Raw genomic sequence first — 17,434 nt, 5'->3', positions numbered from 1 at the left:
CCAAAAGAGCAGTACAATAGATTAGCAAAACTTGCACCTGGTTCTTTGAAAAAATTAATAAGATTGATAAGCCCCTGACCAGACTTATCTAAAAGAAGGAGAAAGGACCCAAATAAATAAAATCATGAATGAAAGAGAGAGATCTCAACCAACACTGAAGAAATATAATTATAAGAACACTTTAGGAGCAACTATATGCCAATAAATTAGGCAATGTGGAAGAAATAGATGCATTCCTAGAAATGTATATCCTACTAAAACTGGAACAGGAAGAAACTGAACAGACTCATAACCAGCAAGGTAATTGAAGCAGTAATCAAAAATCTCACAACAAACAAGAGTCCAGGACTGGATGGTTTTCCAGGGGAGTTCTACCAAACACTTGAAGAAATACTATTCTTCTGAAAGAAAGCCTGTTCTTCTGAAGCTTGTTCAAAAAATAGAAATGGAAGGAAAACTTCCAAACTCTTCCTATGAGGCAAGAATTACCTAGATCCAAAATCAGAGAAAGACCCTACCAAAAAGGAGAATTACAAACCAATATCCCTGATAAACATGGATGCAATAATTCTCACCAAGTTACTAGCCAATAACATCCAAAAGTGCATTAAAAGGGTAATTCATCTCTACAAAGTAAGATTTATTCCTGAGCTGCAAGTGTGGTTCAACATCCACAAATCAATCAACATGATATACTACATTAATAAAAGAAAGGACAAGAACTGTATGAGCCTCTTAATAGATGCAGAAAAAGTATTTGATAAAGTACAGAATGCTTTCTTGATTAAAACTCTTCAGAGTATAGGGATAGAGGGAACATACCTCAATATCATAGAAGCCATATACAGAAAGCCCAGACAAATATCATTCTCAATGGGGGAAAACTGACAGCTTTTCCCCTAGGGTCAGGAACATGGCAGGGATGACCTCTCTCACCACTATTGTTCAACATAGTACTAGAAGTCCTGGTCTCAGCAATTAGACAACAAAAGAAACAAAGGACATCCTAATTGGCAAAAAAGTCAGACTCTCACTCTTCATAGATGACTTGATATTCAATGTGGAGAACCCAGAAGACTCCACCTCCAAATTATCAGAACTCATGCAGGAAATCAGAGTGGCAGGATATAAACTAAATGCACGGAAAACAGTTGAATTTTATACACTAAAATGAGACAGAAGAAAGAGAAATTAAGGAGTGGATCTCATTTACAATTGCACCAAGAACCGTAAGATACTTAGGAGTAAACCTAACCAACAGGCAAAGGATCTTTACTCAGAAAACTATGGAATACTCACGAAAGAAATTGAGGAAGACACAAAGAAATGGAAAAACACCTCATGCTCATGAACTGGAAGAATAAATATTGTTAAAATGTCTATGCTACCTAGAGCAATCTACACATTCAATGCAATCTCTATCAAAGTACCATCAACTTTTTTTCACAGAGCTGGAAAAAGAAATAATCCTAATATATGTATGGAACCAGAAAAGACCCTAAATAGCCAAAAGAATGTTGTAAAAGAAAACCTATATTACAAATCTGTAATCATTCAGATGCTATGGTAGTGGCACAAAAACAGACACATGTCTTTTGGATGCTATTGGCTATTGGAAGAGAATAGAGAACTCAGAAATGGACCCTCAACTCTATGGTCAACTAACCTTCGACAAAGCAGGAAAGAATATCCAGTGGCAAAAAGATTTTTGTTGAAAAAGTCTTTTCAACAAGTGGTGTTGGGAAAATTGGACAGCCACATGTGGAAGAATGAAACTGGACCATTTTCTCACACCATACACAAAGAGACTCAAAATGGATGAAAGACTTGGATGTAAGACAGAATCCATCAAAATCCTTAAGGAGAACACAGTCAGCAACCGCTGCGACCTCAGCCACCACAACTTCCTGCTAGACAAATCTCCAAAGGCTAAGAGAGACAATGGCAAAAATGAACTCTTGGGACTTCATCCAGAGAAAAAGCTTTTGCACAACAAAGGAAACAGTCAACAAAACTGAAAGGGAACCTACAGAATGGGAGAAAATATTTTGCAAATGTCTTATCAGATAAAGGGCTTGTATCCAAAATCTATAAAGAAATAATCATGCTCACACCTAAGAACAAATAATCCAATCAAGAAATGGACAAAGGAGGGGCCTCTGGGTGACTCAGTGGGTTAAACCTCTGCCTTTGGCTTAGGTCATGATCTCAGGGTCCTGGGATCGAGCCCCGCATCTGGCTCTCTGCTCAGCAGGGATCCTGCTTCCTCCTCTCTCTCTCTCTCTCTCTCTCTGCCTACTTGTGATCTCTGTCTGTCAAATAAATAAATAAAATCTTAAAAAAAAAAAGAAATGGACAAAGGACACTAATCAACATTTCCCTAAAGAAGACTGTAAAATGGCCAACAGACACATGAGAAAATGCTTCACATCACTCGGCATCAGGAAAATACAAATCAAAACCACAATGAGATACCATCTATAGCAGTCAGAATGGCTAAAATTAACCATTCAGGAAATGACAGATGTTAGGGAGGATAGAGAAAGGGGAACCCTCTTACACTGTTGGTGGGAATGTGAGCTGGTGTAGCCACTCTGGAAAATAGTATGGAGGTTCTTCAAAAGGTTAAAAATAGAGGTACCCTATAACCCAGCAATTGCACTACTAAACATTTACCTCCAAAGATACAAATATAGTGATCCGAAGGGGCACCTGTACCCTAATGCTTAAAACAGCAATATCCACAACAGCCAAACTATGGAAGGATCCCAAATGTCCATCAAGAGATAAGTAGATAAAGAACACGTGGTGCATTTATACTATGGAATACTACTTAACCATCAAAAAACATAAAATCTTGCCATTTGCAATGATATGGATGGAACAAGAGGGTATTTATTCTAAGCAAATTAAGTCAATCAGAGAAAGACAGCATATGATCTCACTCATATGTGGAATTTAAGAAAGAAAATGGAGAATCACAGGGAAAGAGAAGAGAATATAAAACAAAGTGAAATCAGAGAGAGACACACAAACCATAAGAAACTCTTTTTTTTTTTTAAAGATTTTATTTATTTATTTGACCAACAGAGATCATAGGTAGGCAGAGAGGCAGACAGAGAGAGGAGGAAGCAGGCTCCCCGCTGAGCAGAGAGCCTGATGTGGGGCTCGATCCCAGGACCCTGGGATGATGACCTGAGCCGAAGGCAGAGGCTTTAACCCACTGAGCCACCCAGGCACCCCATCCATAAGAAACTCTTAATCATAGAAAACAAACTAAGGGTTACTGGAGGGGAATCGTGTGAGGGGATGGGGTAACCAGGCAATGGACATTAAGGAAGACACATGATGTAATGAATACTGGATATTATATAAGACTAATGAATCACTGACCTTACCTCTGAAACTGATGAAACATTTTATTTTAATTAACTGAATTTAAATAAAAATGAAAGAAAACATTACTGTATTGTGCCTTTAAAAATACAAATGGGTAGATCTTAAGTGTTCTCACCACTTTACAAATATAATTTGTACTTATTCACAACCATAGCAGTCAGCTATATAATCCCATATTATTAATAATCACTACTATTTATTGATAACTAACTACACTATGTGCTTGACAGATTCATTTCCATCCCTATAGTACACTACGTGTGCCAGATTTATCTGACATCTGACTTACCAGTTACCATCTGACTTACTAGAGGGAAGCCTCTATTGAGAGAGGCTATAAAAACCCTGTTTGTCAACTATTTGCCTTCTTTCACATGCAAACTATACTTCAGTCAGGATGAAATTGAGAAACCATTCATACATTTTCTCTTATATTTTGAGTCCCCTTCAATTTTTTGTCACTTATTTTATTTTCTTTCTTAACAAATCCTGTGCTGTATTTCTCAATTGAATACATTGCATAGGGATCATTAGGAATGTTGAACGACTACTTAGGATTGTAGTATATTTTTTATTAATAAAAAGTGCCTTCTATTATTTAGGAAACATTTTAATATCCACAATTCTTATTTAACCTATACATGCGTGCACACACACACACACACACACACACACACAAACGCCACACATACATATCATCCAAAATTCTTTAGGCACTTACTACATTCAGTAGAATGGAAGAGTATTTTAACAGATGAAATTCTAATTTTATATAAGATGGAAAATTTTGTTCTGTTATGATGTTTTTATTTTCTAAAAACATGAGTGATTTTGTTTAGGCATTAAATAATTTACATACATGCCAGTTTTAAACTAGTCTAAAACTAGAGAAGGAGCTATGCATCTATATTCTAGTGTAGTGAGAAAACGGAGCTTACATTCCACGTAATTAGAGAAAGTGAATGTATTATATTGATCTCAAACAGCTTTATCCTCACTTTTTCTGCAGTATGTATTTCTGTATGTATGTATGCATGCATCTATCTACCTATATACCTATATATTGTAAGAGTCATTATGGGATTTGGAAATATGGGGATCTTTATACTGTTAAAGATCTATGCTTTTTTGTTTGTTTAAGATTTTATTTATTTATTTGACAGTGAGAGACTCAGCGAAAGAGGGAACACAAACAGGGGGAATGGGAGAGGGAGAAGCAGGATTCCTGCCGACTAGGGAGCCTGATGCTGGGCTCCATCCTGGGACCCTGGGATCATGACCTGAGCTGAAGGCCGATGCTTAACGACTGAGCCACCCAGGCACCCCAGATCTATGCTTTAAAAAAAATATATCAATAGTTAAATTATATGGATATACTCTATTAAGTATGCAATATATATTTTTTTATTTTAAAGTAAAAGCATCCACATTTTCAATAAATCATATGGCATTTGAGGAATTTTTTTTTTCCTAGAGAAACTGCAAGATATTGAAGGAAGTTTCTGACAAAGATCAATGAAAATGACAAGATTATATTGTCTGTTTTGAGTAAGAAAAATATCACATCAATATTTATACAGTGTCTCATCCATTCCAGGTGATAACAATTTTCCTAAACAAAACTCAAATACAACTTTCTGAATAAAACAATTATTGTTCAAGAAGTTGTAAATAACAATGGGTTCAGAAGAATGGGAACCAGAAAGTCATATGAAATTATTTCAGTTGAATGGGAAATATATTAAATGTGCTTATAAACTGTTAAAAGGAAAGAAAGAATGAATGAATAAGGATAGCAGGAAGACCACTGTGATTTAAAGCTGGCTCAAATTTCATGTTTGTATATTTTAAATTGCCCTGCAATGTACCTAATTTGTGACACCACAGCATTTCATTTGCTTGAGAAAAATACAATCTTCCTTTCCTTGTCCATGAAGGCTCGCTTGACTTGCTGGTTCCTTAGGCTGTAAATAAAAGGGTTCAGCATCGGGGCTACCGAGGCATTTAGCACAGCACTCCCTTGCTCAGAAACACTTGGTCTTTTGCTAAGGGTTTAATATATATAAAAATGCAGCTTCCATAGAAGATGGAGATGACAATCATGTGGGATGAACAAGTGGAAAAGGCCTTTGTCCTCTGACTAGCAGAAGGAATCCTCAAAATTATTCTGGTGATATATACATAGTACAGTAATATCGATGCCAAAGTGAACATTAAAGAAAATAGAGACCAGGAAAACCCCAGTATCTCTAGGAATTTTGTGTCTGAACAGGAAAGTTGCAGCAGGGGAAAATAATCACAGTTTAAGTGGTCAGTAATATTAGACCTACAATAATTAAGGTTTAAGAGCGACATGAGCACAGGGAATATGATTAAGAATTAAATCAGCCAAGCCATGAAGAGAAGACAAGGAGTCTGAAAACTGTAGGATTCGAATTAGCAAAGTTCCAAATATGGAGCCAGAATTTGGTTGAAATAGTATGTCATTTCGTCTACAGGTGAGACTTTAAGTGAACTGAAAATAGCAGTGATCCATTAATTTCCTCTCTTTTACCAGTGAACTTTTCAGTTAAGGCAAGTTTGAAAACATTCAGTATCACAGAGCTTGAAGGGCTAGAACAGGTAGTTTTCCCCATCTTTTCTGACTCCAAATAACACCTGTTAACTTTTGGGAATGTGAGCATGGGTTTCTTCCCAGTGAGAATAACCTTTGTGCTCTTGCTTCAATTGTTTACTGGTTTCCCATACTCTGTAAGTTAAAGCTTAATTACATTGAGAATCCTCAGAAATGGGAAAGATCCTGTATTTTTTAATGACGTGTGAATGTTTTAGCCTTAGCCATTGATCAACTTTTGCTAACACTCCACCTTTCCAACTCCTCCTACTATCTCATGGGTCAGATATACTAGAGTCATTGCCTCCAGCAACCTTAGAAGTTAGAGATAGAGGGGAGAAAGAAGCAGGAAATAATTTAAGCTGGAGAGCTTAGAATAGAGTTTGATCATATCTGAATTCCTGGTCATATTTTATGATGTTTCAGCCAGCATGTAATTATTATGACCTGTATACCTATACAGATATTTATACTATTTCATATTCTCTTTCTATTTAAAATCATATGAATTACTGCTATTAGTATGGAAGAATTTCCCTAACTTAAAGAGGTAGGAAAGCACTCTCCTAGAAAATGTGGGTGAATAGTTTAAATTTATTTACTTGTATGTGTTTTCAAAGTAGTAGGTTTTAATTTCTTTTTTATTTTCATTTTTTGTTTTTCACTATTATTACTTATTAAGATTTTATTTCTTTATTTGACAGAGAGAGAGTACAGTAGGCAGAGCAGAAGGCAGAGGGAGAGGGAGAAGCAGGCTCTCTGCTGAGCTGGAAGCCCCATGCGGGGCTCGATCCCAGGACCCTGAGATCATAACCTGAGCTGAAGGCAGCGCTTTAACCAACTGAGCCACCCAGGTGCCCCATAATTTCTCTTTTAAAAAATATTGAACAATATTACCATAGTTATTTCCATAAGGAAGAGTGAAGATATCTGGGTTCAAATCCAAACCACTTAACTGGTCTGAAACCATGTATTCTTTGTACAGCATGAACTGGACTGGTCAGTAGGTGATAAGTGTCAAAGCTTGTATTGTACCTTAATTTCAGTCTCTTATGTTTTCTTTTTTTTTCTGACAATCAGATTTGTCTTCCCCTAAAAAAAACCATATTTTTGTGACACATTTCAGCAAAATTCGCATTATCAAAAGGCAGAGTTTGTTACAATATTTTGAACAAACTGATATATTAAAATATTAAATTAGAAATAGTAAGTATGTTAAAGTGATAATTTGGAGATTCCTGGAATGTATTCCAAAAATAACCTTTTGAATGAGAGAAAGATAAAATATATTTATTGACAAATAAGAACATACTTAATTTCGGATATATCTCATGATTCCAGATGGAAGTATAATCCCAGATTTTCTTAATTTACTTAAAATGTGAGAGGTAATGCATTCATAAGCTAGTTCTGGAGACTTTTTGTCAGGAATTCACCCTTCCTCTCTTATGTAAGTGCCTCTCACACAGAGAAAATGCAGGCTTATTACATACAAATTTTCTACATCCTCTAAGTATAGAAATTTTTCTTTATCTCTTTCATTTTTTCATATAAACATAAACGTTATTGTGACCTAAATTTTAAAAAGCTACTATTGTCACTCTGAGAGTTCTTTAAGGAAATTTCCGGGGAATACTGCTTTGTGACTAAAATATAAACCATTTTAAAGCTCTCTGGATAAGATGAATACTATCCAAAGATGAAACAAATTTACCTTCTCTAGTCACTGTATAAATGAATGAAAGGCCAGAATAAAGAAAAGCCAGATGCAGGAGAGATGGACATAAGAGATATAGTGATGTCATGAAGTACATCTTTCAGAAAACTAAGCAATATAGTGAGATAGAAGCAAAAGTATACCTTCCAGCATATCCAATCAACTTAGTTTCTCCTTGGTTGTATTTAATTTTTCTCATATGCACATGGCACTTGGTCTTCACACAGGAGATAATTTATTCTCAACTCTTTTGGGTTCATTAAATACAGAGCTGAGCTCCAACTCTTCATTGAGGGTAGCACTCAGGTTTTATTCATTTATACATCTCTTCCAGCATAAAAAAGAATGAATGTATCAAGAAAGAATTGCAATAATTTAAAAATCAGAAGGGTATTTGAAACTCAGTTTTTAATATTTTAGTTTTAGGAGTGTATAGACTTAATACCATGAGAAATAAATGTCAGTGAATTAATTATAAGTCAATAGCATATAATGAGGGATGGAATGGCCCTTATGTTTCTAACTGATCGTCCATTTGCCCTCAAATCTTCAAATTAAACAGTATTAAATATTTATAGTCTATTATATCAGAAATTTTGTTCACAAACACAGTCATATTCACACACTCAGAGAGCATATTTTTAATATGTAATATGTAATATGTAATGTAATTTTACTACAGAAGTATTCAGCAATTTTTTTTCCACTTAACAATATGTACTAGATATCATTCCTTGTCAACTTACAGAGCTGGGACTCATCCTTTTATAACAAATTCATAGACTACCATAGGAAACTTCTAATAATTTAGTAGTTTCATTATTTATTAAGATTCAAGGAATTAGCTTGCTATCAATTTCACATCATTAGCCAAAATGCTAAGTCTATTTTTGTGCATTCATTTGCATATATACAACTACTAGAATAACATATATATAAGCACCACATTTTGATAAGTACTTCAAAATTGTCCTCCTACCGGGAGACAAACCATAAAAGACTCAATCTCAAAAAACAGACTGAGGGTTGCTGGGGGGAGTGGGGTCGGGAGAAGGTGGTGGGGATATGGACATTGGGGAGGGTATGTGCTATGGTGAGTGCTGTGAAATGTGTAAACCTGGAGATTCACAGACCTGTATCCCTGGGGATAAAAATACATTATATGTTTATAAAAAAAGTTAAAAATTAATAAAAAAAAGAACTGATCATTTAAAAAAAATTGTCCTCCTACCAACAAAAATGAGCCCTTTTCATTGGGTCCTAGCCATCACAGATATTAGAAATCATTTCCATATTTTATAAACAGAGACAAAAATGAAGCCCCAATTCACATAATGAGATATCATAAGGATCAGATCCCAATTCTTAGATTTTGAGGTTAAAGAGACCCAATAATTTTGTAAAGTTGCAAAATTTATTTAACTTACAAAATCTATTCAACCTTTCTATCAATTTCTGTACTCATAAAATGAGAGGGCTGGTACTCTTAACTCATAGTTTATTATAAAGATTAAGTGAAATAACTCATGAGTGGAAGTCATTCACTCTCACATATGTTGTTTACCCTGCTGGAAGTGGTTTCTTAGGCATCTCAATTCATTTCTACTCATTCATCAATGCTAATTTATTTGTTCTTTTTTTTTTTATATTGAGTATAACTGACACACAACTGTTAGTTACATTAGTACATTAGTTATATTGTTATGTTATGATCAGATGGAAAACATAATGAATTGACAAGTTTATACATTATGTTATGTTCACCACAAGTGTAGCTATGATCTGTTACCAAAGAAACTGGACCACTTTCTCACACAATACACAAAAATACATTCAAAATGGATTAAATACCTACACGTGAGACCTGAAACCATAAAAGTTGTGGAAGAGAGAATAGGCAGTAACCTTTTTAACATTGGCTATAGCAACATTTTTCTATATATGTCTTCTGAGGCAAGGGAAACAAAAGCCAAAATACACTATTGGGACTACACAAAAATAAAAAGCTTCTGCACAACAAAAGAAACAGCCATAAAACTATAAGGCAATCTATGGAATGAGAGAAGATATTTGTAATTGCAATACCAATAAAGGGTTAATATCCAAGATATATAGAGAACTTACAAAACTCAAAACACCAAAAAGGAAAAATCCAATAAAATAATGAGCAGAAGACATGAATGAATAGACACTTTTCCAAAGAAGGCATCCAGATGGCTAACAGCCACATGAAAAGATGCTCAACATCACTCATCATTAGGGAAATACAAATCAAAACTACAATGAGATATCATTTCACACCTGTCAGAATGACTAAAATAAATAATACAAGAAAAAACAAGTGTTCGTGAGGATGTGGAAAGTGGGGAGCCCTCTTGCACTTTTGTGATGAATGCAAATTGGTGCAGCCACTCTGGAAGACAGTATGGCAGTTCCTCAAAAAGTTAAAAAATAGAACTACCCTATGATCCAGCATTTGCACTACTAGGTTTTTACCTAGACAAAAAATTCTAACTCAAAAGGCTACATGGACCTATATATGTAGTAGCACTAGTTATGATAGCCAAATTATAGAAAGAGTCCAAATTTCCACCAAATGCTGAATGGATAAGAAATGGTATATATACACAATGGAATATTACTCAGTCACGAAAAAGAATGAAACATTCCCATTTGAAATGACATGGATGGAACTAGAGAATATTATGTCACGTGACATAAGTCATTCAGGGAAAGACAAATACCATATGATTATACTCGTATGTGGAATTTAAGAAACAAAACAAATAAGCAAGGGAAAAAACAGATGGAGGGAAGCAAACCAAGAAACAGACTCTCAACTGTAGAGAACAAAGTGTTGGTTACCAGAGGGGAAGTGAGTTGGGGGGATGGGTGAAATAGGTGATGGGGATTAAGGAGTGCACTTCTGATTAACAACAGTTGCTGTATGAAAGTGTTGTCACTGGGTCGTACACCTGAAACTCATATTAAGATATGTGTTAACTAACTGGAACTTAAATACAGACATAAAAAGAAAAACAAATAAACATAAATACAAAAAAATTAATTGATTTATTAATGAATAAATGAACAACAGTTCTCCTTCAGGATCTGGGATTTACTAAGTAAAGATAATTCATTTTCTAAATTATTGTAGTGGTCTTATTCTCCTTGGACATTAGAGGTTAAAATATATTTTTTAAAAAAAGTTGTTATTTATTTATTTGACAGAGAGAGCACACAAGTAGGGGGAGCAGCAGGCAGGGGGAGAGGGAAAAGCAGGCTCCTCACTGAGCAGGGAGCCTGATGCAGGGCTTGATCCCAGGACCTGGACTCATGACCTGAGCCAAAGGCAGATACCTAAGTGACTGAGCTGCCCAGGCACCCCTAGAGCTTAAAATTTACACCTGTGCTAGCCTCATGGAAAATTATACTACATTAGTAATAATATAATTTATTACCCTATTTTTATCACTTTACTGCTCATTCCTCCTTTAACAGAAACTCATCTATTCTACCCTGTAGAGATGTAATTTTCAACCAGATTGCCAAAGGTGTTGGAAATAACATGAGTGGATAACACGCATTCAGACATTTATAATGTCAGGATCTTGACATAGTGCCCTAAATAATGGAGGTAAATTGAACAAGAAGATGTGAAGTCTCTCTTTCTCTTTTTTTTCCCTAAAGACATTTATTTATTTATTTATTTATTTGTTTGTTTTTAGAGGGAGAGAGAGTGGGACAGAGTGGGATTAGGGACCGAAGGAGAGAATCTTCAAGCAGACTCTCCACTGAGTGTTGATCCTGACAGGGGGCTCAATTCCACAATGTATGAGATCATGACTTGAGTTGAAACTCTCGGTCCCTGAGCCTCCTAGGGACCATGCATCTCATCTCTACTAAGCTGCTCCCAATACCGATATAGCACTTCAGGCAGAGGCAGTGAAAAAAGAAATAATTGGCAATAGAAGGACTTGACTTTGGTTGTTTTCAAAGCACTTGCATTGAGCTATCTGTTGCCAACTCACATCACATAATACATTCTTAGTTGTTCTGTCAGTTCTGTAGAGAAACTGGGATGCTATTTCTGAGGGTTCCCTTCCATGTATGGTCTTAATTTATGATTTGTCAGTGATAGGACTTGGCACAAAATTTGGAAGTTGGAAGGGAAGTGGAGGCTATTGCTCTACAGTTTGAAGCCAGGCTGGTGCTTGCAGGCTAGATCATAGTGGATTTTCAGGAAGTGTTTGAAAACTACCAACTTTATTGCTAAGATATAGGTAGATGCTTTCTCAGAAATAACTGAGACTTGCTGTGATTTCCCATTAAGCTTTCTTGAAGCATTCTCACAGGGCTTCAACATGAGATCTCTGGTGTTAGTTTCCTCAACATTCTCCTTGGTGTTCAAACTTTTCCTTCCATAGCTATCTCTTTCATTATTTTTAAAAGCTATAATTCCTCCATTATCTCCTTTCTTTCCAAAGTGCTTACAGAAATCCTACCTTCACCTGAACCCTGACTGATATAGGACCCATGCTGTAAAAATTTGCAAATTTATGATTTCTTATAGTTACACCATTCTGTAATTCTATATATAACTGGCAGTATAGCCTTAAGCCAAATATGCTCATTCATGAGAGGTTAACAAAGATGAGAGGTAAGACAGTGTACTATTCTATAGCAAGTCTTTGAGTACAAAGTCCAAAAGATCAAGTAGATACTAGCACAAAGGAGAAAAGTAGGTTGTCTTGCAACATGCTGCAAGATGTTAATTAAGAAGTTGGGATGCCATGCCAAAAAGAGCAACAAAATGGTGAATGGTGTTTCTTTTCATGTATCCTTACTTCTTACATGTATCTTATCCTCTAAAGACAATTGGTGTAATTCTGTAATTCCAACTGCCATGGAGAATGGTAATTGAGGAGTAGAGTCAACAAAGAATAGGGGAATAACCCCCACCCACAATTAATTTTCCTTTGACACTTATTTCAGGAGGACATTATGGGAGGATATATGCTTTTAGGGACTGGCATTTCAGAATATAGTGTGTACTTGATTATGACACTAATTGAAACAAATCATTGAGTCTTGTGGAGAGATTCCACAGAGAAAAAGAACACCAATGTGTGGGAACTGGGGAGGGAAGGCTGGCTATAACAAAAGGATGCCACAGATTCTGAATTTGTTAAATCAAATATGGCAAATTTAGATTTGCCAAATAGCATTAGCAAAAAGGAAAGACTTTAAGCATGCATGGAATAAAATGGGTGATCCTCCAATTGTGAAATTAAATTTCACAATTTGTGATTTCTTTTATAAGAAATTCCAGAAAAAGTAAAAGTAATTGATGTGGCCAAAAGACATCTGTGTATATCTGAATCAATAGCAGGTATGGAGAGTAAAGGGAATGGCTCTGAAGAGGCCAAGGAAATTATTAAGCATGATGTAGATATTCTATATATGCTTTGTCAGCTGTTGGTCCAAATTTATTGGATTAAAATGATTGCATATGCTTTTATGTAAGATACATTAATAAATTTCATTACATTGACACAACTAGAATGAATCAGTAATTTTTAATTTATAAATGGTTTAAAGTATGGGAAGATCCCCAAACACAGAAATAAACAAATCATACTTTGAATTTCTTCCAAGATTCACTCTCATTGGTATAATAGAAATGATTCTGACCAAAATCCAGGGTTCAATTTTTTCTACACAGAAAAATAACTGATATTTATAAATACTACATGTTGCAATCAACTTCTTCTAAACACCTGTTCATGTTGACTCTCTTTGGCCCCTTGCTATGAATCATGAATGTTCTTAGTGGCATCTGGAGTGGTAAAGGCTTTCCAGAAAATTTCCCATTTATTTTGCCCAGATCCATTAGAGAAATCAGTATTCATGGCATCTCTAGCCTTATGAAGTGTATTTCTAAAATTATAAGACTTGAAAGTCAGAATTACCCTTTGATCCATGGGCTTAAGAATGATTGTTGCGTTAGCAGTCGTGAAAACAACATTGACCATATTGTACCTCTCCATCAGAACTCTTGAATGGTCAGGTGCATTGTCAGTGAGCAGCAATATTTTGAAAGGAATCTTTTACTGAGGAGTAGGCCTCAACAGTGAGCTTAAAATATTTAGTAAACCATGTTGTAAACAAAGGTGCTGTCATCCAGACTTTGTTATTCCATTTATAGAGCACAGGCAGAGTACTGTTAGCATAATTCTTAGGCCTAGGTCTTTCAGAATGATCAATGAGCGCTGGCTTCAATTTAGAGTCACTGGCTGCCTTAGCCTTAACAAGAGAGTCAGCCTAGACTTTGAAGCTTTGAAGTCACTCATTAGCTCCTCTTTTCTATCTATAAACAGGCTAGATGGCATCTTCATCAACTATAAGTCTTTTTCATCTGCATCAAAAGTCTGTGGTTTAGTACTGTCACCTTCATTAATTATCTTAGCTAGATCTTCTGGATAACTCACTTCAGGTACTACATCAGTCCTTGCTGCTTCACTGCATACTTTAATGTTATGGAGAAGGCTTCTTTCCTTAAACCTCATGAGCCAATCTCTGCTTGCTTCAGACATTTTTTTTCCCCTGTAGCTTCCTTGCCCCTTCCTGCCTTCACAGAATTGAAGAAAATTAGGGCCGCCTTCTGTAGTAGGTTTTGGTTTAAGGGAATATTGTGGCTGGTTTGGTATTCTATCCATACCACTAAAACTTTCTCCACCATAATAAATATAATAATGATGAGAAAGCTTGAAATATTGTGAGAATTACCAAAATGTGATACAGAAAGGAACAAATGCTGTTGGAAAAATGGCACCAATAGAATTGCTTGATGCAGGATTGTCACAAATGTTCAACTTGTGAGAAATGTAGTATATGCAAAATACAACAAAGCAAAGCACAATAAAGTGGAATATACCTGTACCACATTTTGTTTATCCATTCATCACTTAAAGGTTACTTGTGTTGTTTCTGCTATTTGGCTCTTATGCCTGATCCTCTGTGAAAATGTGTGTTGAAATCTTTGCATGAACATATGTTTTCAATTCTTAGAATTTCTGGGTTAGATGGTAACTGTGTTTACCTTCTTGATGAGCTGCCAAACTTTTCCAAGTGGCTGCGTGTTTTACATTCCAAGCAGCAGCACATGGGGTTTTTAATTCTCTACATCATCACTTGTTATTATGTACAACAACACTTATTGATTTGTGTTACATATAACCAACATATTTGTACTCACACCCACACAGTCACACACACATACACATACTTAACTGTCTTAGTAGCTGTGAAGTGGTATGTCATTGTAGTTTTGAATTACATTTTCCTAAAGACTACTGTTCTCGAACATCTTTTCAAGTGCTTTTTGTCTGTTTGTATATCTTCTTCAAGCCCTTTGTCTATACTTTCTTGAGTGTTGGTCTTTTTTATTGTTCAGTTGTAGGAGTTATTTTATGTAAATTTAACCATGAAAGTGCAACACTTGTACCAAAAAACAAACAAGCAAACAAACAAAAAACCCCACAACTTAAAAAAAAAGAAGTCCTAAATAAATAAAGACATCCCATGTTATTGGATAGTAGACTTGACATTGTTAACTAAGATGATAACAGTTCCCAAAGTGATTTGATTCAATGTAATCCTTATTAAATTTTCAACTGTTCTTTTTGCCTCAATAAGAAATCTAATCTTAAAATTCATATGGAATTGCAAGGGACCTTGATAGCCAAAACAATCTTGAAAAAGAGGAGCAAAATTGAAAGAGTCATACTTTCCAGTTTCAAAAATTAATATAAAGGTACCGTGATCAGGACAATGTGATACTGGTATAGCAACTGAGTTTTACTTCAAAGGAATAGACCTGTGCATTAATGGTCAATTGATTTTTAACAAGGGTGTTGTTTAATGGGAAAATAATAGCCTTTTCGACAAATCATGTTGTGATAACTGTTTACATGCAAATTGTGACTGGAATCTTTACCTCAAACCATACACAAACATTAACCCAGTAGAATCCAAAGACCTATAAATGTAAGATATAAAACTATAAATTTCTTAGAATAAATTGTAGGTGTACATCTTTGCAACTTTGGATTAAGCAATGGTTCTTTTACATATGCCCCTGAAAACACAAGCAACCAAATAAAAAATAGGAAAACTTGACTTCATCAGAATTAAAACTTTTGTGATCAGGGCACCTGGGTGGCTCAGTGGGTTAAAGCCTCTGCCTTCGGCTCAGGTCATGATCCCGGGTCCTGGGATCGAGCCCCGCATCAGGCTCTCTGCTCAGCAGGAAGCCTGCTTCCTCCTCTCTCTCTGCCTGCTTCTCTGCCTACGTGTGATCCCCGTCTGTCAAATAAATAAATAAAATCTTTAAAAAAAAAAAAAAAAACTTTTGTGACCATAGGACACTACCAGAAAAGTGAAATGACAACCCAAAGAATAAGAAAAATACTCATAATCCAAATCTAATAAGGGCCTAGTAGTTTTTAAAGAGCTTAATGGAAGGCTTTGAGGGCCTTGGATATAATAACATGAACTTATTTCCTTGTAATTGCCATTAGAAAGAAGATGGTTAAGAGTGCTGACTTAAAGTAGTAAAATAAATCAGAATACAAACCTGAACTTAATTTTTTTTCTTAGGGTCATATGGATAGAAGTTACTGCATTAAATACCATAATGATTTTTTTCACTCATATTTCTCTGATGGCATATTATATCAATATGGAACTCGTTATATTTCACGAATTTCTTTGTAGGCTTATATTTTGTTTTTATCTAAGGGCATACCAGTAATACTCCCTTCTTTAATAGCCTAAAAACATGAGTGCGTCCACACAGGAGTAGGCAGAAAGGAAGTTGAAAGACGATGTAACTCATTTTTAAAAATCTCTTCCATTTATCCCATATATCCCATATATCCAAAAGTTCAACCATTCCTCTCAGTTTGTGTTCCTAAATTTCTCTCGAGCCATCACCTGGAGCTTCAAATTCATTCACACTATCGCATTTCAACACTCAAATAACTCACTTAGTTTAAAACATTAGTCCTCTAACTTGTCTCTCAGATTCCAATACCCAAATACCCATCCACAATAGATTTAACATAGCAATGTCTATAAAATAAAAATCTGCTCACATAGGTTTTGATATTAAAAAAGGAAACATGGAAGCCACCTGTATTACAATTACCTAGGGTCCATGTTTCTACACTGTACTACAGGTATATTGAAAAGACATTTTAGGAATGAGAACTTTGACTTTATTTTTAAGTAATCCAAACAGGTGCGTGATTCTTATTCACTCCAAATTTTCAGGTCTGTAATAGACCTACCAGATGAAATCCTGCTCCATTTTAGAACATATGCACTTTTTATAACTTGAAGCCTGCCTTTTTCCTTCCTTGTTGAAAACAATTGACCTATATTTGAAGTGCTTCCTAGAGTCCCAGTGGTAGTACATGTTGTTATATTGATGTCTGTAAAATTCTATTAAAATCTTATGATATATATCAATTTAAAATGTTTTTTTTTAGGAGGTCAGTATCATGTTCTGGAGAATAAAAGAAATTTCATATTTGTGTTGATAACCTAATAGATGACTCACCTTGATCTCTGAAAGGAATTATGATAATAAAGAGAAGTAGGAAGGAAAAGATGCACTTCGCTGAAAAGTTTGGTTAAAA

General features: G+C 35.3%; 1 protein-coding gene across 1 annotated transcript in view; it reads right to left on the bottom strand.

Moving 5' to 3' along the window:
• Window positions 1-5,290: 5,290 nt before the first annotated feature.
• Window positions 5,291-17,434, bottom strand: part of LOC308347458 (olfactory receptor 6C74) — a gene marked incomplete at both ends in the record, with an annotated part of 67,004 nt that continues 54,860 nt past the window's right edge. Inside the window, one exon of the mRNA XM_080810933.1 lies at window positions 5,291-5,350. Coding sequence (XP_080667059.1) covers window positions 5,291-5,350 — 60 coding nt within the window. The remainder of the gene's footprint in view (window positions 5,351-17,434) is intronic.

The sequence above is a fragment of the Martes martes genome, assembly GCF_963455335.1.
Source record: "Martes martes genome assembly, chromosome: 8".
Taxonomy (NCBI): domain Eukaryota; kingdom Metazoa; phylum Chordata; class Mammalia; order Carnivora; family Mustelidae; genus Martes; species Martes martes.
Note: the sequence above shows the minus strand (reverse complement) of the source record. Positions and strands in the feature narration are given on the sequence as shown.